The sequence below is a fragment of the Myiozetetes cayanensis genome, unplaced genomic scaffold, assembly GCF_022539395.1.
Source record: "Myiozetetes cayanensis isolate MyiCay16 unplaced genomic scaffold, myiCay2020 scf5-8, whole genome shotgun sequence".
NCBI lineage: Eukaryota > Metazoa > Chordata > Aves > Passeriformes > Tyrannidae > Myiozetetes > Myiozetetes cayanensis.
The window spans coordinates 86,555,483-86,582,490 of record NW_026087742.1 but is presented as its reverse complement, the minus strand read 5'-3'; the positions used below and the strand labels follow the sequence as shown (position 1 = coordinate 86,582,490).

At 41.4% G+C, this 27,008-nt stretch overlaps 1 protein-coding gene across 2 annotated transcripts in view; it reads left to right on the top strand.

The window, feature by feature from the left end:
• LONRF2 (LON peptidase N-terminal domain and ring finger 2) overlaps positions 1-26,504 on the top strand; it is a 34,485-nt gene extending 7,981 nt beyond the window's left edge. The window contains exons 2-12 of one of the 2 annotated variants that reach the window (XM_050331694.1): positions 6,865-6,983; positions 10,083-10,205; positions 11,219-11,380; positions 11,852-12,077; positions 14,060-14,156; positions 14,523-14,637; positions 15,852-15,973; positions 16,800-16,958; positions 19,935-20,097; positions 22,099-22,248; positions 22,605-26,504. In XM_050331694.1, coding sequence (XP_050187651.1) covers positions 6,865-6,983; positions 10,083-10,205; positions 11,219-11,380; positions 11,852-12,077; positions 14,060-14,156; positions 14,523-14,637; positions 15,852-15,973; positions 16,800-16,958; positions 19,935-20,097; positions 22,099-22,248; positions 22,605-22,763 — 1,595 coding nt within the window. In that variant the 3' untranslated portion in view covers positions 22,764-26,504. The remainder of the gene's footprint in view (positions 1-6,864; positions 6,984-10,082; positions 10,206-11,218; positions 11,381-11,851; positions 12,078-14,059; positions 14,157-14,522; positions 14,638-15,851; positions 15,974-16,799; positions 16,959-19,934; positions 20,098-22,098; positions 22,249-22,604) is intronic. The other variant, XR_007630831.1, reaches the window with a different exon arrangement.
• The last annotated feature ends 504 nt before the right edge of the window (positions 26,505-27,008 follow it).

Here is a 27,008-nt window from a genome sequence, read left to right as displayed (position 1 = left end):
TTTCGTTTTGGTTTTGAATCTTGCTCGTTATATCATACTTCGGTCCGTAGGTATTTTGATTGGAACAGTCTCTGTATCTGCTGTTTGAGATAGTAGTTCCATTCTGACTGAGGCTTTGGAAGGAAACCTTTCCCAGCCTTGAATGCTGAGTGAACTTGTAAGCATTGAAAATGAGTCATATTTGTGTACTTACTGTTTTTGTTATGCTCGTGCCAAGCAGCCACAGATGGACTTGGGGTATGTCACGTGAAGCTGTGCCCAAATGTCCAAAGGGTAGAGTGGGAACTGGATAATATGGGGGGGGGGTGTTGTTTCATGCTATCTTATCTGAAAAGAGTAGCGTGCATCTAGCAGTGTTGAAACATTAGAACTTGGATAGGAGGGAGCAATGATCTAATACATTACATTTATCTCTATGCTGGGACATTCTTGAGTTCAAGACTTTTGCTGCTGCTCTTAATGGGTTTGGGAAGAATGTTATCATTGGCTTTGTAGAAATGCAGACTAAACTGTGGGTTAATGTAGGTCTGGCATACTTCATGAGGAGGCTAGAGGTACAACACAAAAGCAAGGGTACAAAGTTAGTTGCATCGTCTTTGTAGCAGCTCTTCTTCCAAGTAGCATATAATTTCCATTACGGTGTTTCTCCTGAGTAATGATGGGAATAGTTGATTAGCTGTGCTTAGTGGTAATGACAGTCCAGCTTTAAATAACGTAGCTGAGGACTTACTGAGCCTGAAATAAAACTGCTGGGAATCTACAGTGTTTTTTTCAGCACACAGAAAGATCTGTGTTCTTCAGCCTGCGCTTTTGAACAGCAAAATACAGAGGCCAGGAGAGTAGTTCAATCTTAAAATTATATCTTCCTGAAAATAATCTAGCACATCTATTGCCAGTACCTGTTCTTTTGAGTCAGAGTGATAATACAAGGGAATGTCTTTGTCTCCTGTGCCCCAGACCATCGAGCACATGGATAAGCGTACTGCAGGGCAAAGCAGCAAGTGGGTGGATGTCCTCTATCTTTGGGTGGGTGGGCAAGAGGAGCGCACTGCCACTTCAGTTCTGCTAATTAAATGGTGACTGCAGTTTGTCCACTCCATTTTAAAAAGGCCTGCTCTCTTTTTTCATTTTGATCTGCTGTGTGCTTAGTTTGGGTGCAGAGGTGAAATCCCAGTCAGGCATAGATCAGCTCTGTAGCTGCATAGTGCAAACGACTTATACTGGGGCTTTGTGGTGGTGTCTGAATGAGCTTTCCCATGGAGGTGACAGGAGAGAAAACTTTTGCTTGGGGTGGCTTTTTAAAATTCATAATAGGCACTTCTGAAGGAAGAAAGACATTGAAGAATTCTTCATATCTGCATGAAGGTAAAAGAAATTAAAATATTTTTAGGTAGAGCTTGATGGGATATACATTGCCTCCTCTGATGGAGTTTTGTTTTATTATAGTGGTTGTGGGCAGCGTGAGTGTGGATGAGGAAGGAGGCCTTTGCATGCACAAACCAGCTCCTGCCTGTTGTCAGTCTCCAAGCAGAGAACGGTGGTGCCCTGTGCTCCATGTCCTCACCACAGCCTATTTCAGGAGCTCCTAAGGTCATACACTGCTGTCTGCCAGTGTTGGTGACCCGGCGGAAATGGATGTTGTATTTGCCTGCAGAGTACTGTCTGCAAGTGCCTGCTTCATAATTGCAGTAGAAAGGTGCTTGGTTGCAGAAGTGGACTTAGAGAGGAAAAGGCATCTTTTATTGCATCCTCTGTGCACTAAAAGCTCTTGCACATTTCCTCTGGGGTCTTTGGTTACTTCACTTCCTGAAGACTGCCAGTGATGTAAATGCAAGGAGGAAAAGCCATGACATTCGAAAATACATAGCTTTTTTTTTTTTTAAATCCAGTTGCTAATTCAATTAAGGTGGACTAATAATTGAGAAAACATGGGCTTGGTGATTGCAAGTATGTGGTCATCTTCATTGTCCCCCTTAACCAGGTTTGGGAAGCTGACTCTGGTTTTTGTCTTTGCTGTGAAATAAAGTTTTATTTGAGTGTCTTTACTGCTTCTGTTAATTCTATCAAATGTGACCCTGTCTCTGTGCCACCCTCACCCTCCATCAAACAACCCCGTGCATCCAGGTTTTGTGTGTCGACTTGTCATGCTTCCATAAAGTTTGGAGTAGAAAAACTGGTTTGCTATTCAGTTAATTACTAAACCTTGCTATTTTCTCACTTAAATGAAAATATATGTTTTCTATTATTTTCCAAGCTTATGAAAAGACTTTCAATACTGGGTTGTTCAGAACTGAATGCATAACAGAGCAAGTCAGCTTTCTTTATCTCACGAGGGCAGAAGTTTCTTCAAAATGTGGGAAAAATTTCCCCTGAAATACTGTGCAGACTTACTAGCAAGACTGAAAGGTGTTTGTGATGTCACTGTTTCAGTTCTGCTCATGCCTTCAGGAAATACGCTTAGGGTTGAAATAGGTTTGAACAAGATGTGATTTTCTAGGAAGAAATGTCAGATAAGGAGGATTAGGGAGTTCTAGTAACTTTAAGCTTGTTCTTTCTGTGCTGAGTTAATGGAAGAAATCTCAGCAGTAGTTTATTACAATAAAACTTCTGTCATCATCTCTGGTCAGTTGGGCAAAATTCTCCTAATTGCTCTAATTCCTTTCCTGGCCCAAGGAGATTTTGGGGAGCCCTGTTTTCCTGACAGCCTCCCAAACTCAACAGCATAATTTTTTAAAAAACTTGAATGCTTGGGCATATCTCTAAAAGTAATTTTGGGTATTATCTTCTGCATAAGTAAAAGCACAATGTAACAAGTGTCTGCAGATGAGCACGAAGGTGGTGTGAGTGGAGAGTTAACCATTTTGGAGAAATCCAAGCTGACAACCACACTTAGGGCAGGCAATATTTGGCGGTCCAAAGGAGATTTCAGGAGGCAAAGACCCACTCAGCTCCCTCGGCTCTAGGCCCTGCATGGGCCAGTTCTGTCTGGTGCAGTGGGATTATGGCTGGGAGGGAGGGAGGGAGGGAGACGCGTGGGAAGGCTCCCAGGACCTGTGGCTCGGAGGAAGTCTCTGTGTCCCAGCTGCCTGGAGCCACAGATCCTGGGAGCCTCAGCAGTGCATCCCTGATGCTGACAAGGACATAAATTTTGCTGTGCAGCTGCAGAATCCTGGGAGGAGTTTGAGTCAGGAAATGCCATCTGTTGGTATTTTGGAAACAGTAACATTTTCTATGCTTTGCTTTTTTAATTTGGCCTAATATAATAAATTGTTTCATAAAAAAAATCATTTTCCCCTCCTCCTTTATCTCCAGAAGAAAGCATTATTTTAAAGCAAACTTGGTTATTGTGCAATTTTTTGATTTGGGTTTGTTTGTTGTGTGATTTTTTTTTTTTTTTTTAACCAAAGAAACTTGACAGTTGTTATAGTATAGGATCATGGAATGTTATGATTGGAAGGGACCTTAAAGATCATTCACTCCCAACGCCTTGCTGCTCTGGGATGGGGTACCTCCCATTAGACCAGGTTGCTCAAGGCATTTTCCAACCTGGCCTTGAATACTGACATGCTTGTATACTGGCATCTAGCAGTTCACAAACTCTGTATGTCCTCAAGCCCTCTCCGTCCACCTTCTATGACTAATTATGATCACCACAATCCTTGCTGTGGTGTACCCTTCCACATGCACCCTAAGCTGGAGTCAACCAGCTGATGCTGCATTTCCACTGACAAAGAACATGAGGTTTCAGTCCATCTAGCCTTGCCCTGACCAGTTGTGGACCCTCCAAGGACCTTCCCAGGACAGTCCTGCTGACAGCAGGAGGCTGGGAATGAGGGATGCATGGGTTTGGTGCAGAGCTGGCAAGATTTTAGGCTGCACTGTCTGCTCAGTGAGTGAGGAGTCTGAATGGAGGTGGCTGGGCACCTCTCCAGCTGTGGCATCTTGTCTAGATGCTTTGTCTTAGAAGACCTGTTATACTCTAGTCTCATAAATACTGCTCTCTTTAGCAAAGCTGTTTTGTTTGTTGGGGTTTTTTATCCTTTCTCTCAGTTAACTAAACATTCCTTGACAGTTATTCATTAAGATGGGCCACACCTTACGCTTTCTGACTGAGACTCAGTGAATTAGAGGTACAAGCTCTGAATGCACACATAGCTTTTCTGGTTTGCCTCGGAATTGTTCTCTTTTTCCTTTTTCAGTAGCTTGTTTCCTTTCATATTGCGAGACCCTTTGGACTTTGCTTCTGGAGGACCTGCAGCCTTTGCTACACTGTTGTGCTCTTTGATGGCTTTTTTTTTTTATTAGAAAATTCGCAGCAGAGACAAGATCCTGAAAAAAGAGCTGATGAAGCTGTTCTCTCTCTGGGTCTGCTGAACGTGTGAACTGTGTTGAATAGTGTACAGGGAAGCATCAGCCAGGTTAAAACGTGTGGTAGTAAACAGAAACAGGAAACTACTTGCCTTGCCCCTTAATCTCACACTATTTCCTTTCTCTATGGTGCCAGAAAATGCCACACCCAGGGTCCCATCTGCCTGCTGAGGTGCCTACCTCTGCTTACTGCCTCTATTCCCCTCAGCATACTCTTCACACAGGTACTGTACAGCAGATACAATGACGGAAATACAGACTATGCGTTCTTACTTACACAAGTGAAGTAAGACACACTGTTCAAATGTAGCTAAGTTAAATAATTTCATGTCTGAGCATCTGCTAAAAGAAACAAAAAAACTTGCTTCTGAAGGTCTTTGGTTAATTGCTTTCAATTTCATTCAACGTGCAGTCTTTAAGAATTACGAGCTAGAAATGTGGATCACTGCAGCAGCCTGCAAGTGTAATAGTTTCAAAAACCCAAGCTTTTTTTGTTTTCTCTAGCTACCACCATCTGAGACCAGTGGAGCAGCATCACCCCTGATACGTCATTCTGCAATTAGTATATTTGGTGTCAGTCTGTGCTACAGCCAAAAAAGGCAGCAGCACTCCTTGCTGTTTCTTTCCTTCTCATCCCTTGTCCTGGCACTCGTATTTGTGTGGCTGCGCAGTGAACTAGCTGAGGGGAAACCGATCCTCTTAAACCTTTTTATTTATTTGTTTTTATTGAATCAGCATTTGGTCAATTGATTCTTTGCTCTGGTTCTCAGTGCAGCTATGCGAGCCTGGTTTGCTGCACAAGTGGTAGCACCAGCACAAGGTGGGGGAGGAGGTGGGAGAGGGTTGTGATATTGGGCCATCCATTTTGGTAGGTGTTTGAACTTAATGAGTGGTGACACCTGCAGCAGTTGTGCTTGCTCTCTGTCCATGCACACATGTGCCCAGGCTTTGTATAGACAGTGTGGTCTTACTGAGTGTTTAGGATGCTCTGGCTGAAGTGAGATGCAAACAGTGAAGCAAAGCAGGCTGGAGAGAGCAGGAAAGGTATGGATACAGAAACCCTGCGTGAGGACATGCAAAAGGTGACATTTAATGGAAAAGTCCTGAGAGAGCTAGCTTGGAGGTGAAGTTTAAAATTTGTAGAAATGTGGTACTGTCTTTCAGAACACCTTGGAGCCTTTGTAAAGTTTATTATGAGTTCTGACAGTTTTAATCACCTCACATTTTGGTAAGAGTTACTGTACTTAGTTGCCAGCAGCCAGCTTCCAACCCTCTGGAGGCCTTTCCCAACACATGAAGGTCAAGAGTGACCAAGAGTAAATCTCCTATAAATCTGATTTCCTAAGATGAGATAACTGTTTTAGTGGACAAAAGCAGAGCGTTGTTTGGGACTTAGCATGTGTTTTGCAAGGCTGCTGCCACAGCCTGCTGCAATGTCCTTCTTGCCAAGCGGTGGAGGTAAGTGGCAGGGAGGTAGAGAATTGACTGGACCATCAAAGGCATGAGGTGGTGGCTAATGGCTTCAGAGCTACTGGGCGACTAGTGGAATTGCTCAGGTGTTGGTAATGGAGTTGATGAAGATCAGCACCTTGTTAACCACCTCCATCAGCAGCCAAGAGCGCGCTGTCAGCGAGTTTGCCCCATGACACCAAGCTGGGGGAGGTTGATGTGCTGGAGGGCAGGGCTGCCATTCAGACCAACAATCTGTGGCATGGGCTGACCAGCCTTGCCTGTTGCAAACACAGGTGCATGTGGGACAGAATAACCCTGTGTAACAAGATGGGCTGGGCTAGACAGCCAGTCTGCAGAAAAGAGCTGGAGGTCCCGGTGGACCAGCTGATGAACATGGATTAGCCTTTTTTTTTCTGTAATTCTATGAAATTTTATGCTGGAGGAAGATTTCCAGCTTAAAAGGTGTTCTAGAGACCTGAGGAAAGAACAATATAATAATGCTTGAGAAGTTCATAATCCATGCAAACTGAATGATTCGTGAATTTGTGGATACTGAAGCAAAGTGTGTAATCATGAAAGGTTTGCCTGCCCCGAGGAAGTCAAGTGGATATGAAGTGTGGAGGCTGCATGCATTTTTCTTTATGAATGGCTTCCAGGAATGTTTTAATTGAAGTCCTGCATTTGTGATTTCTTTCAAGTCCTTCACTGGTGATTTTTCACTGAGGGGAGAAACAATTGAACCTTTTTTCTTTTTGCTTTTTGAAATGTCCTGTAAGCAAGGTGAGTGAAAGAGCAGGTGGCATCCTGTATGTGGATATGAAAACTGTCTTGCTAAATAAAACACAGAGGTTGCTTCCAGGCTGAGAGGAATATATTTTAAGATGGAAAGAATGAAGGAATTGCCTTTCTTTCCTTTACAAGAGAGTATAAACTGTTGTGCAGTAATGCTTTTTAAGTTACTGTGGCTAGATATAAGGCTACTGTATTTAACGTGTCCTAGTGCTTCTATTACTGAAGTTCTGTGCAACCGTTTTTGTTTTCCAGCTCCTTGCAAGTGTTCACTGATAGCACAGCGGGCAGAACTCTGTACGTTGATGAAGAACTACCAGCAAGCTCTTCACGACGCGGATGTCCTCTGCCGAAACAAACCCCACTGGCCTGCGGTACGGTGTTTGCAAGCTGTAAAGAACAAAATGAAAACTCCTTTTTCTTGGGCTCCTCTCTGTGCTGGGGGGCAGTGTGGCTGCTGAGGGTGTTGTTGGAACAACATTGTGGCATTAACAGGGCTGAAAATGTCTACCAAGAGCCAGCTCTTCATAGGATAAGTCTGGAAGGTCCTTAGCATCTCTCCAGCTGGTGATGTTTTGGTAGTGGGCAGGCAGTGATGTGGGTTTTGTTTGTGCTGGCAACTGTTATCTGTTACAGGTAGTGCTGTAGCTTGGAAACAGAACTGGGTCCATAAGGCTCCAGCAGGTCCCTCTGGGATGATGTTTCAAGGCAGCGGATGGCCTTGACAGGCTGCTGGCCAATGTGTCTTTCTGAGGAGTACCTCAGGCTGTGTTTCAGGATTATTTTTCCCCCCTTCTTTAATCCTAAAATTTAGTAACTGTGATTTCTGCCCGTGTCATAGTGACTCATAGAAGGATTGGGATTTTTTTCATAATGAAAGGAAGTGCTACAAAGAGCACTGGTTCATGGGCAATCTGAAGCAAGCATCAGAAATGCCTGTCATTACCACTGGTTGCCCAAGGCTAGACTAGGTGTCCAAAAGCTCACCCCAGCTAGGATTACACCTTCACTCAGTCCCTCTCTCTTCAGCAGCAAAACTGCAGCGCAGCCTCTGGGTGCTTTCTGGAGAGAGGGTGACGTGGGGGATTGGGGAGGGCAGACCTTGGCTTCCTGTGGAGACTAAGGAGGAGCTGCATAAACGCCTTGGCTGCCTGCCTCAGCACAGAGGGCTGCAACTAGTGCTCCATTTCCAACCAGGGATGATACAGGGCAAGCAGAGGTGGCTGTCAGAAGCACCAAGTCTTTGCAGGTTAGGTACTTGTCTCTGAAGGCTGTGTGTCTTGTCACCCATTAAAACCTTTCATGTTGGAAGGCAATTCACACATCCAGTTTGCCTTTCTATCTAGGATAACTTCTCATGAAGTCAAGAGTCCCATCCTGGGTGGTGTTGGCTGTGTTTCTGTGCTGGGGGAGAAAGATGAATTACAAATGTTCACATGTTTTCTTGAAGTGTCTTCTCTGTTTGCCTGAATCCATGGAAATGTGATGCGTCTCAGTCGTAGGCAGATAAAGGTTTTATTAATCCCATCACTGAAGAATGTGAATTGAAAATGAAATTTGTCATCATGGCATAACCAGCAGTGTCTCACACGTACTTCACTTGTGCTTTTGTGTATGCGAGGACATCCACATAAGCTGTGCTGATCCAGAATCTGTGTTCTCTAGGAGTTCTGGGCATCTGCTTTGTTTTGTATCTTGCAAAATCTCATCCAGGGACAGAGGGTAGCTCAAACATTTGCTGTGTAATTTTAAAAAACCCAACAAATCAAAAACAAACAATAAAAGTAATTCTAGGAGTAGCTCCTGGGATGCAAGCATTCACCTACCAGTACCTTTTGGCTTATTGACAGTTGAAATATAAAGGCTTGCTGAGTTACTGGTGAAGCTCTTTGGTGTGCTGTAGTCATTGCAGCATAGATAAGTTGGTTTCTTTTCAGTTGCTATGAAAACCAGATCCATAGACTCTCTGAGGCAGGGAGTAGTTTCCAGTTACAGGGCTGTGTGAAAATGAGAACAGGAAGGTGGTAGCAGTAGTCTCTGAAGTATAAGGAGCCCCTGGTCCCAGGGCCTAACTCCCAATGTTGGATCTTTAGGTACTTTGTCTGTACACAGCCCTGCTCAGTCCTCCCTTGCAGCTTCAATAAGGACACTGCTCTTACGTCTCCAAAGGACTAGGCCATAAAAGCTTGTCGGCTCCCCAGTGCAGGAAAGTAATGCTGACAGTGATGGCAGGCACGTTAAGACCTCTCTACAAAGGTTTTACAGAGGCTGTGCAAGTGTCAAGGTTAGAAGGTCAGGGTCAGGTCTCACAGTACCTCTCTTAACTGCATTGAGGAAAATAAAAATTATCTCACCTGGAGAGGCTGGTGTGTTACTGAGGCTTCTTGTTCAGGTCACCAAATGATATTGTGCTAATTAACCTGGCCTAGGCAGTGCCTGTTACTTCCTTTTGGTACGAGCCTCCTACCCAACAGTGTAAAGGTAAAGATCTTAACAGGTCTCAGCTTGGAGGGGAGTATTGAAAGAATGAGGGAGTTACCTGCTCAGGAAGATCATGTGGTACTGGATATTTCGGCATTAGAATGAAGGACAGAAAAGTGTGTCTGCTTATCTAACCAGTCCCTTAGATGAGTAAAGCTGTACTTTCAGTAGATGTCCATGTGGGTCAGAGGTGGTCTTCCAGAGCACACACTTCTGTCTAATAAGTGAGAGCAAATGTTTAAATGCACGCTTAGTTTGTTTACATTGTAAAGGAAGTAATTTCCATAGTCAGATTTGAACTGCAGTTTGATATCCCCAGGGAAATTCAGAGGTGAGACATTCTTCTCTTGTTATTTGTAGCAAGTAAAGTGGGACTTGTTCCCAAGCTGGCTACCGTGCCTTTTGGCAATGGATGTGTTACTCTAGGACATGGGAGAGGTAGGATGGGCTAAAAAGTTTAAGATTAAATATTGGTAAATTGCCCTAAATTCATAATGTTGTGGTCTTCTGTAGCCAAATAAAATATGTGAAAAATCGCCTCTGTCCTGGTAAGACACCCAGGAGAAGGGAGTGTCCTGAACTCCCTCAGCTGCCACCTCCAGCCTGCCCCATATCACTGCCTTTTCCATGCAACTGAATTACTGTTAAGTTTGCCTTGGTATGTGAAACTATTCTCTGGTGTATCCAAACCCAGTGGGATGTGTCATAAACTTTGTCTTTGGGGAGACAAATATACTTCCTCATTTTCAGGTCTCCTCTGAGGAAAAGAGCAATGCCTTTGGCAGGGGGTGATGGAGCAGTGGGCTCCTGGGGAATCTTTTTTCAGCAGAAGGGACTGAATTTCCTTCAGTCATGTGCATCAAAGAGGTGGTTACCCAAAAAGCACCTTGTTCTTACCGGCAGAATGACATGAATTTTCAAGTTTGCTTTTTGTGTCTTGCTGCTAGTTCAGGAATGATCTCTAGATTTTTACATTTCCTTTGTGTGAACAGGGCCATTATGTGAAAGCAAAAGCTCTTTCTGGATTGGAAAGGACTGAGGAAGCATTGAAGGAGTTTCTTTATTGTGTTGCCTTAAATCCTGAATGGAGCTCAATGAAGAAAGAAGCCCAAAAGGTATAAAACATATTTACTGGCTACTTGGCCATCATGCTGTTTTTACTCCTACAGCCAAGTAAAATCCATGTTATTTCAGGTGACAGTAAACAGCCAAATGATAATTTGATTCAGTAGATTCTCTAGTGAATCTTCCTAGCATTATGCTGTGTGAGGCATAACCCTAGGGTTTGGTTTGATGCCTCAACTAGAGGAATTGTATGTTTGTGAATTCCACTGCAAATCTGTAGGTTTGGCTGCTGTAGTTAGTAAATTATGCTTGTAGCATGTCAGCCAAATTTGAGTAGGTTGGTATGCAAGTACCTGGATTGCACAGGCTTGAGGCTGCTAATTTTAGTACCCTCAGAAAATCACTTTTGTGTGGGGAGTGGCAGAGAGTTGAGAAGGGGAAGCTTTGTGCTGCCCTTCTGGAAAAATCCTGCAGTCTTTGTAGCAGTTTGTCCCTTATGGAAAGTTAGACACACTTAGTGCTAACCAACTATCATCAGGTGTTCTGTGAAAGTCGGTACAGGCAACTTTTTATAAAAATGCAGTGAGGATTTGGCAAACTTGGTGGGGAGTGGTGAGAGGGGTAACTGACTCTACACAGCTTTCAGCTAGGGGTTAAATCTGCTTGAGGACGGAGAAGATGGATGCAGGGCACAAGGAATGTTTAAACACATCTTTGTTAATTGGCTGTGAGACCATGGTCTGAAGGCAGGGTCTGAGGGTCAGAATAGAGATGGGTAGGGTCAGGAGAAGGATGAAAAAACCTGCTTGCTGCCCACGATGCTCGTGGAGAGAGCCTTTGGAGAATGAGGTGGGCACCTGAAGAGCATCTTGGAATGTGACTGTGGTTGTTGTGGGGACTGCTATTCAGGTTTCCCATGGGCACTGGGGAATGTAGGGTGTCCTGGTCATTGCAAGCTTCTTGGCATCTAGAAGCTGTGAAGTTTGTGCATCTGTGTTCATACAAACATAAATATCTATGTTGTAATTATTACTTTTTCTTTTTTTTTCTCTTAATTGACTAGATAATGTGTGAGATGTTTTTCCCAGCCTTTGAAAATGTGCATGATAGTCTAACAGCACCTTTCTCTAGTCGAACATCCCATACAAGATTGAAACCTGCATTTCTGAGTAGCATAAATACACAGTCAGCTGTGGAAGATAACTCTGTTGCTGGCTCCTCAAAGGTAAAGCAAAAAGTTTTCAACATAAAAATACCAAAAGTAACACAAGGATCTGTCTGATCTGTGTGACGTTGTCTTTGTCTGCACTCATGTAGGCATTTACTTTCGTGGTAAGCCTGTTTTCTTCATTGCTATTGGATCTCTTATTGGGATGAACTTTTTCAGAAGAATAAGAGAATGAAACTTTTTCCTCAGAAAGCAATGTGATGCCTTCATATGGGGGTCAGTTTATTTTTGGGCAAGCTTTTTCCACTAAGGATTTTAGTATAACAGGAACATAATTTCTAGAGATAGGAGTTGTAGGGAGAGAAGTGGCCCTATTTCATGCAACTGGAGAGTGACCTTTGATACAGACCTTTTTCCCTTGCTAGGCTTGTTGTAGGGACATTGATCTATTGTTGATAGAAATAACTAATAGAAAAAAGCAAAGCAAAATTGTCTCATGCTGTATATAACTGTTCTTAATTGTTTTAGGATACTGTGTTCAGGTTAACAAAAACCCCGTCCCAAGAATCTGATGTATTCAGAAGCACTGATTCTCCTGTTTCCCATCATGTTCTGGATCTCTATTTTGAAGACAACAAGAAGTCTTTGGGAGCTATTCTCTCCAGTTTACCTGGGGTTGGCTTAAAAAGAAAGCTGTCCAGTGATATGAGGGATTTACAGAGTTTGGATGTCCCCAATAAGATTCCTAAAAAAGGTTTGTGTTGTGGCTTAGAAAGGCAATTTCTCTTGCACATACTGAAAAACTATAAACTTTTTTACTCCTCCCTTTATATAGGGGTCAATGAAATATCCCCTATTGGAATTGGAATGATATTTTGTTCTCTGTATCTGTTTCTGCTGTAACAACTTATTTACCTTATTCTAGAGCAGTTTCAGTTCACTGAATGAAAATTATATTTTCCTTTCTCAAATGGGCCATTTCCAGCATGTAACCCACTCACAGTTTAGTCTTTGTGTTGCTAGTGCCGTTTCCATTTTCTAGGTCTCAGCTATAGTTGAACTTCATTGTCTGTCTTTATGATTGAAAGATGCAGTAAGCCTGGAAACTGATCTTTAACTGGCTTCAGAAACAGTCACATGCAACTTTATGTGAAATTTTCCAAGCAAACAAAGAAACCTTTTAAAGGGTAATAAGCCCACCGAGTTTTCTGTTACTTGATAACTGTGCTTACAATTGGTATGCTTCTCAAGCTTCTAACAAAGACCTCCAGAGTGGTTTTAGTACTTAGGGCTAAAAATGCTGAAAGCAGTATTTCAGAGTAGTGGAATAATTGGTTAAAAGAAACTTCATAAATGCTTCTGTACTGGTTTGCATTTTTTCCCTTAAAGAATAAATACCAACAACCCACACCTTGATAAGTTTTGACTTCTGCCTTGAAATATTAACAGTCTTTGAGTGCTGCTGTCTGTCCGCCACCTCTACAAATGATCAATATATGGCCAGTTTCTGATCATGTTGCTGTGAAGGGAAAACCCTGTACTTGCCTGTAAACTGCAGACTCAGTAAATAGATTGTGAAATCTGACCCTCCTGTATGTTCCTGGCAAAGGCCAGAGATTGTGTTTTACCCATAACCACTAATTTCTTGTCTGTGCTAGGTCCCAGTGCCATGTTACTTTTTGCAGAATTAACACAGTTAGGTTCTTGCTGTTACTAAATGCTAACGTGTGAGATGTAGGTTAAAGATAGTGCTGTTTTTCTTTGTAGGCCACACACCACCTACCCATCTGTGCTTGAGATAAAACCAGATGCTGAGCATAAGCTATCCTTTAACAAAATCTCCTAGTGGTTTAACTTAACATAAAAAGCTGAGCTTTTTGGGGTTTTTTTAAATGTTCAAGAATTTGTTTAACAGAGCAGAGTGTGAAGGCAGCATTGAGGACTCTCTTGCAACTCATCACTGAGCAACAAAGATACGAATTGTAAAAGAAGTTGCAGAAATTGCCTGTGTAAATGTCATCCAAAGCTGGAGCTGAGAGCTCCAGAGCTTCAATAATGCTGATGTAAAGATTGAGGCTCATACCCTAACACCGCAGGGCTATAAAGCACCCCCAAAACATCAGTCTGGGCAGAATTTTAAGTGAAATGTTTGCCTCTATGTTTGCAGATTGCTGAACTAGTAAAATTAGTATTACTAATGCAGCTCCAGTAGTCCTTTAACTTTCAGCTGTCTGAAATTTGGGATTTGCACAGCAGCCTAATCTAGAAGAATGTAAGCTTTTTATACTTGTAAGAAAAAATACCCCTACTGAGAAATCTATAATAAACATTGATGAAATATGTTGACTGGGTGTAAACAAATTAAATTCTGGACTTAATGTACTTTAAAACATCTGGCCTGGCTGATGTGGGGGTGGTGATGGTAGTGGGAAAGCAATAGCAGAGTATTTTAAAAACTAAACTAAAAAAAACACACAACACAATCATTTTTAGAAAAGCAAATAATGGGTGTTCAGCTCTAAAGTGCATTCTCTGGCTATAGACATCATCCTCTGTTCTCCAAAAGATCTCCTGTCAAAAACCCCTAAAACTCAGATGGGAAATATGTTTGTTTGGAACAAAACTTCAAAAAGTAAAAGACAAAGATCAGGTTCTTTATGAAAAAACAGCCTAAAAACCTTCTGAAAATGCAACAATACTTAAATATTTACTCTAACAATCTTCTAAACTACTTAGATGCAGATGTTTTACCTGAAAACACCACCGACACTTCAAGTGAGATACCAACAACTCTGGTGGATGCATCAGACTTTGAGTGTTCCCTCTGCATGAGGTATGAGTGTGCTGAACTGGAATTAATATTAGAAAGCCTTTCTAGCTTCTGAAAAAAGTTTTCATGGTGTCAGAAGAGAAATCTGCCAGAGAATATCTAAATCATTACTCTGTTCCTTTTTGCTGAAGCTTACATCCTGTGAATTTTTACAGATTCAGTTTTCTCCATTATGCATGGTGTTCTCCATTGTTTACCCCTTCTAAAAATGAAAATCTTTTTTATATCCTTAGTTAAAATTGTCACCCATACTTTATACAAAAGCAGGAAAGAAAGCAAGGGCTAGGACTAGTCACTCCTCTCACTCTTTGGGAATCTGCATTGTTTTTGTTGGCAGCTTAGCTTCTCTGTCCATGTTTTCATGTTAAGGTTGTTCTACGAACCTGTAACCACACCCTGTGGACACACCTTTTGCCTCAAATGCCTTGAGCGTTGCCTTGACCATAATCCACTTTGCCCACTCTGCAAAGAAAAGCTGTCAGAAGTAAGTATATCCTTGCCCAAATTAACAAAACCGCACAAAGTTGGGTTCTTCTGAAAGCATCTGTGTGGAGATCTTTTGTGCTCTACTTGTGAGCTGCATCAGCCGGTCAAGGGAGATGATTCTGCCACTCTAGTCTGCTCTGGTGACACCCCACCTGGAGTACTGTGTCAAGGTCCTCAGCACAGGAAGGACATGGAGCTGTTGGGGTGGGTCTAGAGGAGGGCCGTGAACATGATCTGAAGGTGGAGCATGAGGACAGGCTGAGCATTGAGGTTGTTCAGCCTGGTGAGGAGGAGGTTCCAGGGAGACCTGATTGCGGTCTTTCAGTACTTCAAGGGGGCTTGTAAAGAATATGGAGACAGGCTTTTTAGTGGGGCCTGTTGCCAGTCGTAGTTTTAAACTAAAGGAAGGTCAATTTAGACTAGATATGAGGCAGAAATTTTTTTATCATGAGGGTGGTAAAACACTGAAACAGGTTGCTTGGAGAGGTGGCAGATACCCTGTTCCTGGAAACATTCAAGGTCAGGCTGAATGGGGCTCCAAGCAACCTGATCGAGTTGAAGTTGTCCCTGCTCACCGCAGGGGGGTTAAACTAGATGACCTTTAAAGGTCTCTTCTAACCTAAACTGTTGAATGATTCTCTGAAACCAGAACAACACAGTATTACCAACAGCATCAAGCTATATTTGGCATTTCTTGGAAGACAAGGGGTTTTGCTGGTTCTTAAAGAAATAGAGGCTTCCAGTATCATGTCAGGGTCATGCCTAGGGAGTACCAGACATACTCCTGTTCATACCACATCTCTGGACTGTATATCTGCGTGTGATGAATGAAGAACGGTCACTCCTTGGTGAACACTTCTGCTCCTGCAGACATGATGTTTCTTAGAGTATTTCTTGCCAGTAAAATTTCTTGACAGCTCTAGGTGAAAAAAAATAGATGTATCTTCTGCAAAAGTGAGGAAGGACTGCCTTTCTTTCCTGGTAGTACAGCTTCTGCCAAAAAAAGGGTATGGGAGGGTTATAGGTAAAAGGACACTGTAGTGAACCACGTATCCTGAAGTGGAAGTTTCAATGCCTGAAGGCTGAAAAAGGATGAGAAATCAGTATGGTCCTAACTAATGTGCTCTTTGGCCTTAGGAAAGGAGGGCTTAGGAGGAAGAGATGTTACCTGTCTTCTTGTTATCAGACTTAAGAGTTGACTCTTCCTTGCAGTTTCTGGCAAGCAGAACCTACAAGAAAACCGTCCTTACAGAAGAACTGATAGTCCGTTACCTGCCGGAGGAGTTACATGAAAGAAAGAAAGTTTATGAGGAAGAAATGAAGGAATTATCAAAGTAGGCTCTCTTTATACTACTGACTGCTGTTATAAAACTGTATTTTTCAGTATAAATTACTGAAATGGCTTCATTTACTTATGAAAATGCGTAAAAGGAATGAATTTGTAAACAAACCTGCCAGATGTTTTGTGTTTTTGACATATTTATTGTAGATAAATGAGTAACAATATGCATGGATGTTGGAGAGGCACAACAATATTTTTAAAATAAAGATAATTGCTTTTTTCTCTGAAACAATATAATAGCTTTAAAAGTTTTAATGGGGGTTTCTGGGAGTAGAATTCAAATTATAAATGAGTTATACTTCAGGTCAGGAGAAGTTCAAGGATCCAGTTTTGTCAGTGACTTGTGAATCTTATGCCATAACTCATCTACAAAGTAAAACTAAACATGCAGTTAAGCCTGAAAAAATTAAGTGAATTAGTGGGTTTCAAAATCAGAAGTGTTTTACTGAGCTTGGGGATTCTCTACCATTTTGTTTTGAATGTGGCATGTTGTTAAGTACTTAGTCACTGTGAAAAGTTATCACCAAAATTTTGCGGTAGGTATCTAATCTAGGTCTATCAGTATGCACCTATTTGGGAAATTGGCTATTATTTCCTGACTTTTCCTCAATGAAAGTAGAGAAATTGTTTACTTATGTATAAACTGAAAGAGTCTGAAATGTGTTTGTCTTGTAAAAATGGCAAACCTTTAACCGATACACATTTATGAAGAATGAATCTAAGGAAACCACTGGAATCAGTCTTGTATTAAGGGTTCATGCTGAATATAACAGTACCCAGAAAAAAAAAGTGAATTTTTCTAAACAATTATCTTGCAGTTTGAATAAAGATGTTCCCATCTTCGTATGTACCATGGCCTTTCCTACCATCCCTTGTCCGCTACATGTCTTTGAACCTCGTTATCGCCTAATGATAAGAAGATGCATGGAAACTGGTACCAAGCAGTTTGGCATGTGCTTAGCTGATGAATTAAAAGGGTAAGGAGATGAGCTAAGAATGTCCTGTTGTTGCAGCGGTTGTTGTGACCATAACGAAATACTACAACACAGTATACTTGTCTCCCCAAACCACTGTGGCTCCTTCCCGTCCTATGTGAACTGGTACTAAAGTTGCTTACCTCTTAGTTCTGTACTTTAAACATTGCCTTTGACACAAAGTTGTAATTTTACTGCTCCCCTGTTGGATGGATAGCAAGAATGTAACTCGTCCTGCTACTGCAGGCTCCAAAAATAGCACTTAATTGGCTGTGTGGCTGGAAAGCCTGCTGGCCTGTTTGTTCCAGTGAAAGCTGACTGTATAAGGTTCCTCCTCTGTCTGCTCAGTTAAGAAGACCAAACCAAAACAAAAATAAGGTAAAAAATCCAGACATCCCATAGGCTTCTTGCATGAGTGGTATCATTTTAATGAGACAAAGTATACCCTTGACTGAGAAGTGTGTTTTGCTGCTGAATGTTGAATTTTGACGTTTGTCTTTACCTCTGTGTTGCAATGTCTAAACTATCTGCAGTGAGTGAGTGAGTTACATTGTCTTTCTATATGATTTTACCTTTAATTCATTTTTGTGAATCCTGACATTGATGTGTTCCCAGCTTCCTATGCAGAGACTGACTAGGTGACAGTTAAAGATCTCTTACAGCACAAAACTATTCTATGAGCCTATGAAAACCTTCAAGTTTTACATACTTCACAGATAATAGGCTTTTGGGTGAAGGTGATAAGACTATGCTTGTTGGAGAAATATGAGGTGGTCTTGACAAGTCTGCCTTATGAGATGTAATAGTTGCTGACTTCAGAAGATACATTGGCATGATGCAGGCTGTAGAATGGATGACAGGCATAGGAATTTTTAAGAACACATTAGGCATCCTCAGGAGCAGCATTTTTATATGTGATCATCATTGGAGGTGAGAGGAGGGCAGTCATATCGAGGCTTGGCAGCCTTGGTTTGTCCACGTCATGTTTTCTGGGGGGGATTTTTTATTTTTCTCCCCAACTGGACAGTAAGGTGGCTATAGGAATATACGAGATGCTACAGCTTCCAGTCAGCTGTGGCTGTGCTGCAGTGCCATTTGGCATGTTGTCAGTGCTGCACTCTGGAGTTCACGTTCCAACAGCAGCTGATGTTCCACAGTTCCTTTCAGGCCTGTTACCAGTTTTGTGGAAGCAAATACTTGTAAGAGTGAGGACAGAATGACTCTAGGACATTAGTGAAATTCTCCTTATATCCATGAAAGCTTCTGGAAGAGCCAAACTTACTTAAGAGTCAGGTGTAATACAGAGGGCCAAGGGGTTACGATCCCCAAAACACAATAATTGGTTTGTTAGAAAATATCATGAAGGGTATTTTAGAATGCAGCCGGTGTGGTTAGATTTCTGTGTGTGGTCTGTTTTAGGTTACTAAAATAATTCAACTTCTTGAGCATGATAATTTAAATCCAACACTGAAGCGCAGAAAGCCTTTATCTATAGACACCTCGCAGGCTGTTGCAGCTTCTTACACAAGTAAAGAAGTTCTTTTGTTTATTCAAAATTGCGAAATCAGCTTGGGAATACGAGTGGGGAAACTTGTTTTGCCTCATCAGCTAAGACATGGATACATACCTCCCTTGAAAAACACAGTGACAAAACATGTTCAGTTCATTACCTTCCTCTGTTTTATTTCTCCATTTTAAGTTAAAGCTGGGAGAGGAATGTAAACTTTTAATGTGTCAACACATTTTATACCCTTCTCCAGGTGCTTTCTTGACCTCTTTGATTAAAAACACTTTCTAGCCAAAAGTAACTTCTTAAAGAACAACAAAAAAGAAAAAAATCATCACTTTTGTATTATTTTCTAAATCCAGTATGAATGTCACTAAAATCCTTAATAAAAACCAGTTGTCAGGTAGCTGTTTAAATAGTGTTTAGTGTAATATTGTTGTAATAAACTAATAAACTCACTTTTTAAAAATCAATCCTACTGGTAAAGTACAAAGGCTTAGCTGTTTGCAGCTGTATTCTTCTTGCTTGTCCTGATTTTTTTCCCTTATGGTGGCTGGAAGAGAACAGTTGTTCACAGTAGTGAGCTTCCCCTTTGCCCCTCACAAACCCTCAATTTCTGGTAGAGCAGAAGCAGGAGTCATTTCTTCATCACTCAATTCTAAGAAATGACCAAGCCCTGGTAAAACAAGTGTTTCCCTGATAAAGAATTTATCAGACCCTGCAGGGTTTTGGTATCTTGAGATGAGACTAGACACATGCAGTACTTTCTCCTGCTTAGTAGTAGGCTGTGTAGAGCTGCAAATGTATTGTGGTGAAGAGTCATTGTGCAATCACCCTCTCTAGTGAAATCACTACAGCACAAAGGTAGGGTAGGTAAGCTTGATACAGTAAAAATTTATTGCATGCTTGTTTCCAGGGTGTGATTAAAACCTGTGCCTACTTTAAATATAATGGATACAAATGTGCTTTTGTAGAGTGTTTTGGGGTTGTATTGATTTTTTTTTTTTTTTTTAAGAAAACAGATGCAACAAAAATCTTGCTATATAGAAGCCTTTTTCTTCTAAGTCCTGCAATCCTCTGCATACACATTGGAGTAGGGGGATAACCCTTACATTTGTTCCTCAGTTTCTGGACTTCCTTATGGTGTATCTTTACCCATCTTGTTTTCTTTGCAAACCAGGTGAAGTTGCCACCAGCAGCTGGCAACTCCTAGCATGAAACGTGCTTCATTTAGTTTTCTGTCCCTTTCTGACCATCCCACCAATATGCCCCGAAAATGCTGCTGTCCAGGTCCTCTGAGGGAAGGCAGAAAGGGTGGGGGTTGTGTGGCTTATATGAATAAGCAGAAATGTATTGTCACCAAAGCAGGATCCTCTTTCAAATAAGAAGTACTCAATTAGGCCCAGTATTTGTCCTGATGTCTGTAAACACGTGTTGATGACTTCCACTTTTATGCCCTTCTGTCATTTCAGATTTGCAGATCATGGCTGTATATTAGAGATCAGGGACGTAAAGTTTTTTCCTGATGGACGCTCAGTTGTTGATACAGTTGGTGTCCGTCGTTTTAGGGTCTTAAGCCATGGCCAGCGAGATGGATATAACACAGCAAACATCGAATATCTTGAAGATAAAAAGGTGATCTATGGTGCAAAGTTATTCATACCCATGTATTGCTGGATTCACTTAAATAGCCTTTCCTTGTTGCATTTCAAGCTAGCTGTGCATTATTTTTAAACCAATACCATTACAAATACACTAAAGCTCTATTTTAAAACCGTGGAGCAAACTTTTTCTCTTCTTTCCCTTTCTTTCTGCCCTTATAATTATCTCTGCTTAAAGTGTTACACTCCCTTCAGGGATCTCAAAGTAGCTTCTGAGATGCTGAGGTCTGTCATGATGTGTAGGTGAAGTCAGAGTAACATTTTAAAACGGGTACAGAATTAAAGTCTTCTAAAAGCACATGCTCCTGTTGGTAGAGAACTGACTGTTCTCTTGCACTGAACAGACAGTTGGCACACTTCCTATGTCCTCCAGGCTCTCATTTACAGAAGTGGTCCTCAAGTAAATGTGGGGACCCACTCTTAGAATGAGTTCCAAGGGACATGTAGTTAACTGTGCCCTGTACTAACATCTGTCAGAGCTGACTGAGAGCAGAGAAATGCAGAGAGGGGAGTAGCTTTTAAAAAGAGGTCCTCTTAGAAAACCTGTATCAGATGAGGGGCTTATGATGGTTGTTGGCCAAAAGGTGAATTTTTGGCCATGCTTAATAATAGCTTCCTGGATCATCTTCAGACGATGTCTATAAAACCCTGATTAGCTCTCAACATAATCTCATACTAGTTGATGGAGTTGGTTTGGTCATACAGCTCTTCAGCTCATTCTCATAGTTGAAGTGAAAGTCTGTAAAGTGTTAGTGGAACTTTTCTAACCTGTGCAGAATGATGCAGTTTGTCAGGGCACAAAGGGTACATCTCATGGAGGTGTCTCTGCCTGTGAAAGGCTGGAGTAGGTAGTCTGCTCAGGGTGAGAGCTCTGCTGTGTTTAAATCCCCAGTGAAGAGTGGTAGAACACAGGTATCAATTCAGTGTTTGTAGATGGTGCCAGAGACCCACCTCATCCTAATTAGAGTGAGATTGACCTTGTCTCAAGTGAGAGACTGGTGTCTGTGTTCAGCACCCTGCATTCATGTTGTATCAGATGGTGAGAAATCTCAGTCCAAAGATGCCTGTTTTATCCGCTCTTAAATACCTACCTTAAGGTGAGAGTAATTGCCCTCTAGAGCTGTTTCTTCTCAACGGTGAAAGGCATCCACAGCAGCTACATCAGATATGCATCTGAGTAGCATAGCTGAAATCACACCATTGATATGTACATGTTAAAGGGGAAAAAAACCTCAAACAATCCCCCAAAAAGCCAAACCAAACAAAAAACCAACCACAAAAATCAAAACTCAAACCCCACCCACAAATCACCAATTTGTAGTGGGTTTTGCCTATTGTTTTTTGTTGTTTTTTTTTCCCCCCTAATAGCTAATAGTTAGGGCTATGCAACTAAAACACTTTGCTGCAGCGAGGGTGTGTTTCTTCATGACTGTTTCTGGTATTGGGAAAGCATCCACTTTCCCTGCTTTCTGCCTGCTCAGGTGTCTGTCCTCCTCCTTCTCCTTGGCTGTCCTAGCATGGCCTTAACACTTCTATGGAATACTGCTGGTCTCTTAAGGGCCATAGACACCCCTGTCTCTGTGCTCGGTGGCAGTAGTGCTTGTTTTGTCTTGCCAGACGATATACCACTGTTAGAGGTTGTTCTGTGACAGGGACTCGAGGTTGTGGGTTTGAGATGATTGATATGATGTCCCAGGATTAGAGAGCAGATTCTTCTGTTATGCCAGTATTTAGGAACGGATATTAGCAGGTCAGTTAATGCTCCAAGAAATGTCACTTCAGAACACTTAGGGGAGGGTAAAAAAACTCCAGCAGCACAAGTTTGAAATCTGAGACTGAGGCACAGTTGGTTTAGATAAAAACATTTGAACAGCTGTAGTCACGGCATTATTTTGCTTCGTTTGCTTCTGTGGAAGCATATGGGCTCCACGGTATCAAACCTGTTTTGTTCCATCTCCCTTCTTTTAACAACAAGGTTGAAGGACCAGAATATGAGGAACTTGTCCGACTTCATGATTCAGTTTATGATCAAGCTGTTGCCTGGTTTACTTCTCTTAAAGACAATATGAAAGTGCAAATTCTCAATCATTTTGGGTCCATGCCAGGAAAAGAACCAGAGCCACAGGTAATAAAACCTTCCTACTTAAGCAGCCTTATTCTATACAGAATTTTTATAGTAGACTGTTTTCTGACAGATTTTTGCTGTGGTTTTGTACACTCTGAATCTTATTTACCCAATTTTGGTCTGTTGGCATGAAGCGTGGAAAACAGTACACATATGTAATTTGATAGCTGAAGAAATAAGTTCTTAGTTGTGGTTATAGACAAAGAGAACACTTGCAATTAAGTGTTTAATTGTTACTTGAACTGTTTTGTGGTAATGTTTTTAGCAAATACAAGGTGAGAAGGAAGGTGATGTTCTTAATGGGGCAGTGCTGGTGAATACATAATTGGTGAATACATCTTTCCATTCTTTTGCAGAGCAACCCCAGTGGTCCTGCTTGGTACTGGTGGCTCTTGGCAGTGTTGCCTCTGGAAAACAGAGCACAGCTGGCTATATTGGCTATGACCTCCCTTAAAGATCGTCTTATTGCCATCAGACGCGTATTGATATTTGTGACTCGCAAAAGACCCAGATAACATGGACTTCAGTTGAGTGAGCACTGAAAAAACATCTCATGACAGGTTGTTCTAGGGGAGGGCAAAGGGGAGGGGTTATTTTTTATTTTTTAAAGATTCCTTCAAAAAGGAACAGCCCTTTCTGACTATGTCCTGCATCCATCAATTGCATCAGTTTGTTATCCTGGGTATTCACCAAACCTTGCACACTCTCCTGTTATCCTGATGAAAACTGAGCCTCTGCAAAGCTGTGCTACATTTAGAGTGTAGCTGATGGATGTTGATAATTGCTTCAAAGAACTGCGATAGAGTTGATGTTTCTAGCCTGCAAGAGAGTTAAGTACTAGAGTAGCACCATTGGCCTGCATGTGATTTGGATTTTCACTCGGTAGGAAAAGGAAACTGGACAATGGATTGAAGAGGTGTTTCCTGGACTTATAGTGAACAGAAGAAGAGTTATTGCTGCCCAGCAGAAGTATGCATGAAGACCATAACTGACAGTACTCTCTGTCAGTGAATCGGAAGGCACTCTGTCATAAACCCACATCTCTCTCTCTCTCTCTCTCACTCTCTCTTCAGCAAATAGTAGTCTAAGGAAAAAACAAGCATTTGTGGTCAAGGCATCTGAGGATGTTTGGATCAAAGAATAATAGCTACTGAATAATTATTAAGTAGCCTTAGGTAATCCCTCCTTTGTGATTTATGTGTTGTAGCAGAATGAGTATGTACAAAATGTTTGGAAAGGTGTACTTTGGTTTCTTTGAAAAGAAAAACCAAAGTAATCCTAGGTGGTCTTACCGCTAAATTCAAATCAAGCCGCTTCCTAAAGTATGATAAACACTGCTGTGAAATAATGATTTCATCCCAAGTAGGAGGGAGGCATGCTGCAGTTTACTCTGAGCACCTGCTCTGCGAGCGTGACCAGCAAGGAGGAAAGGTGGGGAGGTTTCCATCTCCCTCCTTCCTGCAAGGTCATGCCAACCTCCCATTACATTGAGGTGATCTCTACTGAACGTGTTTCAAACCAGAAGTATTGTAGTTTAGTACCAGTTGCTGTATGTGATGGGAATCAGTCCACAGTAACACCGTGAAACGAGTCACAAACCGAACCTATAAAGGCAAGTCTCAATGCAAGCTTAAGTCAGGTGTTAACCTTCATTTGTCTCTCTGATTATTTTTTATGTATTATTTTGTTAATATCTAACTTTGATAGTTATTAAATTGATCGCTTGTCAGTCAAATGATCAACATTAGCTCAACTGCCAATGAAATAACTCAGTGTTACCAGTTCAGTTGGCACAGTTTCCTATAACCAGAACTGATACTACCAACAGGGAAAAAAAATTGACTTGAATCTCCATGTGCTGCAAGCATAGCAAGACCAATATAAAGACTTGTTCATGTGCAGAAGTCTGGTAAGAAGAAATGGCTGCTTACCTACATGGTCAAAGTGCCTGGTTTCTTTTGTAGTTCTTTTGTCCTTATTTGTCAATGAAGAGGTATTTAAACTTTTTTTTTTTTCCACTTTGCACATGAATTCTGGAAGAAGACTGCATTAAAATGCCGTGATTGAGATATATTACCTGCTCTCTTTGGGTATTGTAGTTATAACCTGTGTGGTCTGGGAAACAAAAATGGAGAGTTTTTTTTCCTTTCAGCAAATGGCTACCACAAATGGTTTCTGTAACATACCCTGAATGTACTGTAACTGCCTCTACCTTGAACACGCCTTTTCTATTTAAGTAGTTTGTAAGTATATTCTCTGAATTGTGAAGTGCATAATGTACAACCAATGATGTCATAACCTCTACAGTAGCCTTCTGCAAGTTCTGCTACCACCACCAAAATACTCAAAATTCAAGTTAAATGCATTTCCTCCAGGATTTGAAGGTGAGGAAGAGGAATTCACTGAAGTGTAAAGGACTGGTTACATACGTGGGGGAGGAAATGTCAGAAGTCGGTAGGTCTTCAGCCCACTGTCACCTGAGCTACTGAAGGGTGATTTCACAAACTAATTCTCGGACCAGAAGATGGACTGTATTTGATCTTGCAATCCTTTCTGTTCAGCTTCCTGTTCTTCCCATTCCTTTCCATGCTGTGTATTTCTTCGAGACTCACTCATCTTGCTCGTTTGTGTGTCTGCCTAGTTTTGAGTATGACTAGCTTAGCTGAAAGAGGATGCCAATGGTATTTGTATATTGCTGGTCCCTGATCTTATATGTGCTTAATTTTACAGATAGGAGTGCATTTAAGAAAAAAAATATCAAGGTGCTAGTTAGTGTCTTCTTGGCTTTGCCTCAGTAAATGTTAATATTAATGTTAATATTCTTCTTTGCATAAGTGATTTGTTCAAGTTACCTACTTTTGAGGTACTTCTGAGAGAAAACCCTATGGAAAAAGAGAGATTGTTTACTGCTGTTCTGTAATATGTAAAGACATTCTACATGGGAAGTGACATTACTGTGTTCATGAAGGCCTGCATAGTTAATGGAATGATTGATATTGAAAAGAAAGCTGAACTGTAGAGGGATTTTTTTTTAGTCAAGGTTTAAAGCGGTTTGTGAATATTTCAGTGACTGATGTTTTGGATAAAAGATAATAAGGGAATTGTCTGTGTATGGATGCAAATAATCATATTAGCAGCCCAAAGCTGACTTTTCCTCCAAAACATTGAATGCTGATCAAATAGCAAAGCTTTAATAAATAAATAAAATCACCACTGCCCTGTGGTACTTGCTTTCTAAGGGAAAGTACCAGTTTCATTTTTACCAAATCACCTCTGCCATATAATATCTACAGCATCCAGTAGTACCTCACAGGAAAAGCTAGCTGTCTTACTGCTCTCTAGAGGAGATGTCCACGTTACAGCCAGTCTACGCTTAGGTGTAACTTGTCGCCAAGGTACATGTGAAAGCATTGGAGCTGAGCTCCTGGAAGAGATAGACAGGATTCGTTGCCTTTCTAGCTCATTACACTTTTCTTGCTTGCTGTCCAAGCAAGGATGCTGGGATATACGATGAGTCTTTTCACTGTGGTGAATGTGGCCCTTCTTTATACATCGTAAAGAGGCCAAAAAGAAAAAAAAAAAAAAATCCCTCTACCTCTACACCTGTTGTTCACCTGTAAAATTTCAAGCTACAAAATGATATATATATATTTTAACCTTTTTTGTCTTTCAGAAGCATACTAATTGTTTGCCACTGAGGCCTTTTATCTACTGTATTTTAATATGTTCATTTGATAGTCATCAAGATCTCTTTGTACTTCTAACCTGTAGAACTTGTCATGTTTCTTACTGCTCTTTTTTCCTTGTTCTCCAGTCCACTTTTAAATTGATAAATAGAAAGCTGTACACTCTCTATTCCTGTTACATTTTACACTAGTGGAACTGGTATTTTGGTAGCGCCTTAATTTTGCAGTTGTGAAATGATTGTATCAACTCTTATCTGGGACTTCTGACCAGATGTAAACGAGTATGTTTAATGTAGATAAACTTGAAACCATTTTTTACTGTTTTAAAGCTAGAAATTAAATGGAGTGTGTACATATGTATAAATATAAATTATTAATCTGCACCTTTTTGTATCTAGTACATACAGGAGAAGTTCATGTTCTAACCACATTTGGCACTTCTTGTTGCATAAACAAAGCCAAAACTTTTTTTAAAAATTGCAATGTTCATTTCATGTATATTTGCAATATTCATGGGAAATGTATTTAATTTATGTGATATTTGGAATAAACCAAGTTGAATTTATAAGAGTGTGAGTTCATGGGGAAAGTTTTATCGCTGGAGGATTAAGAGCTAGAGCTGTGGTAAATGTGGTCTGAGCAGAAACAAGCCACTGATGTGCTGCTGTCAGAAGAGGGATGATAATTTGATTTCCCTTATGGGAGCCCAAGGGCTGAGCATTGGCCTCATGAGGTTTTAAGAATCAAACAGCATCTGAGAAGGAGTGGTTGGATGTTGGGGCTCATAAGTTGCATGGCAATGGTTTTAGCCCCACTGCGAGAGAAGTGGGGAGGCTGTAGAGATAGTGGCACAGTGGGGTTTGCTGGGGACCCAGGGCAGCCTGTGACACTGGAAGTGAATGTTAGAGGTGGATTCGAAGGGGAGCTGGAGGTCCCCAAAATGCAAGGTGAGGGAGAAGAGGAAGGGGCTCTTGGCAGAGGTAGGATGGAGAAGATGAACCTTTAGCTTCCTCAGGAGTGAGCTGTGACAAAGATGGGGTGGGATCATGAAGTGGGCTTTTCCTTTTGTAGCTT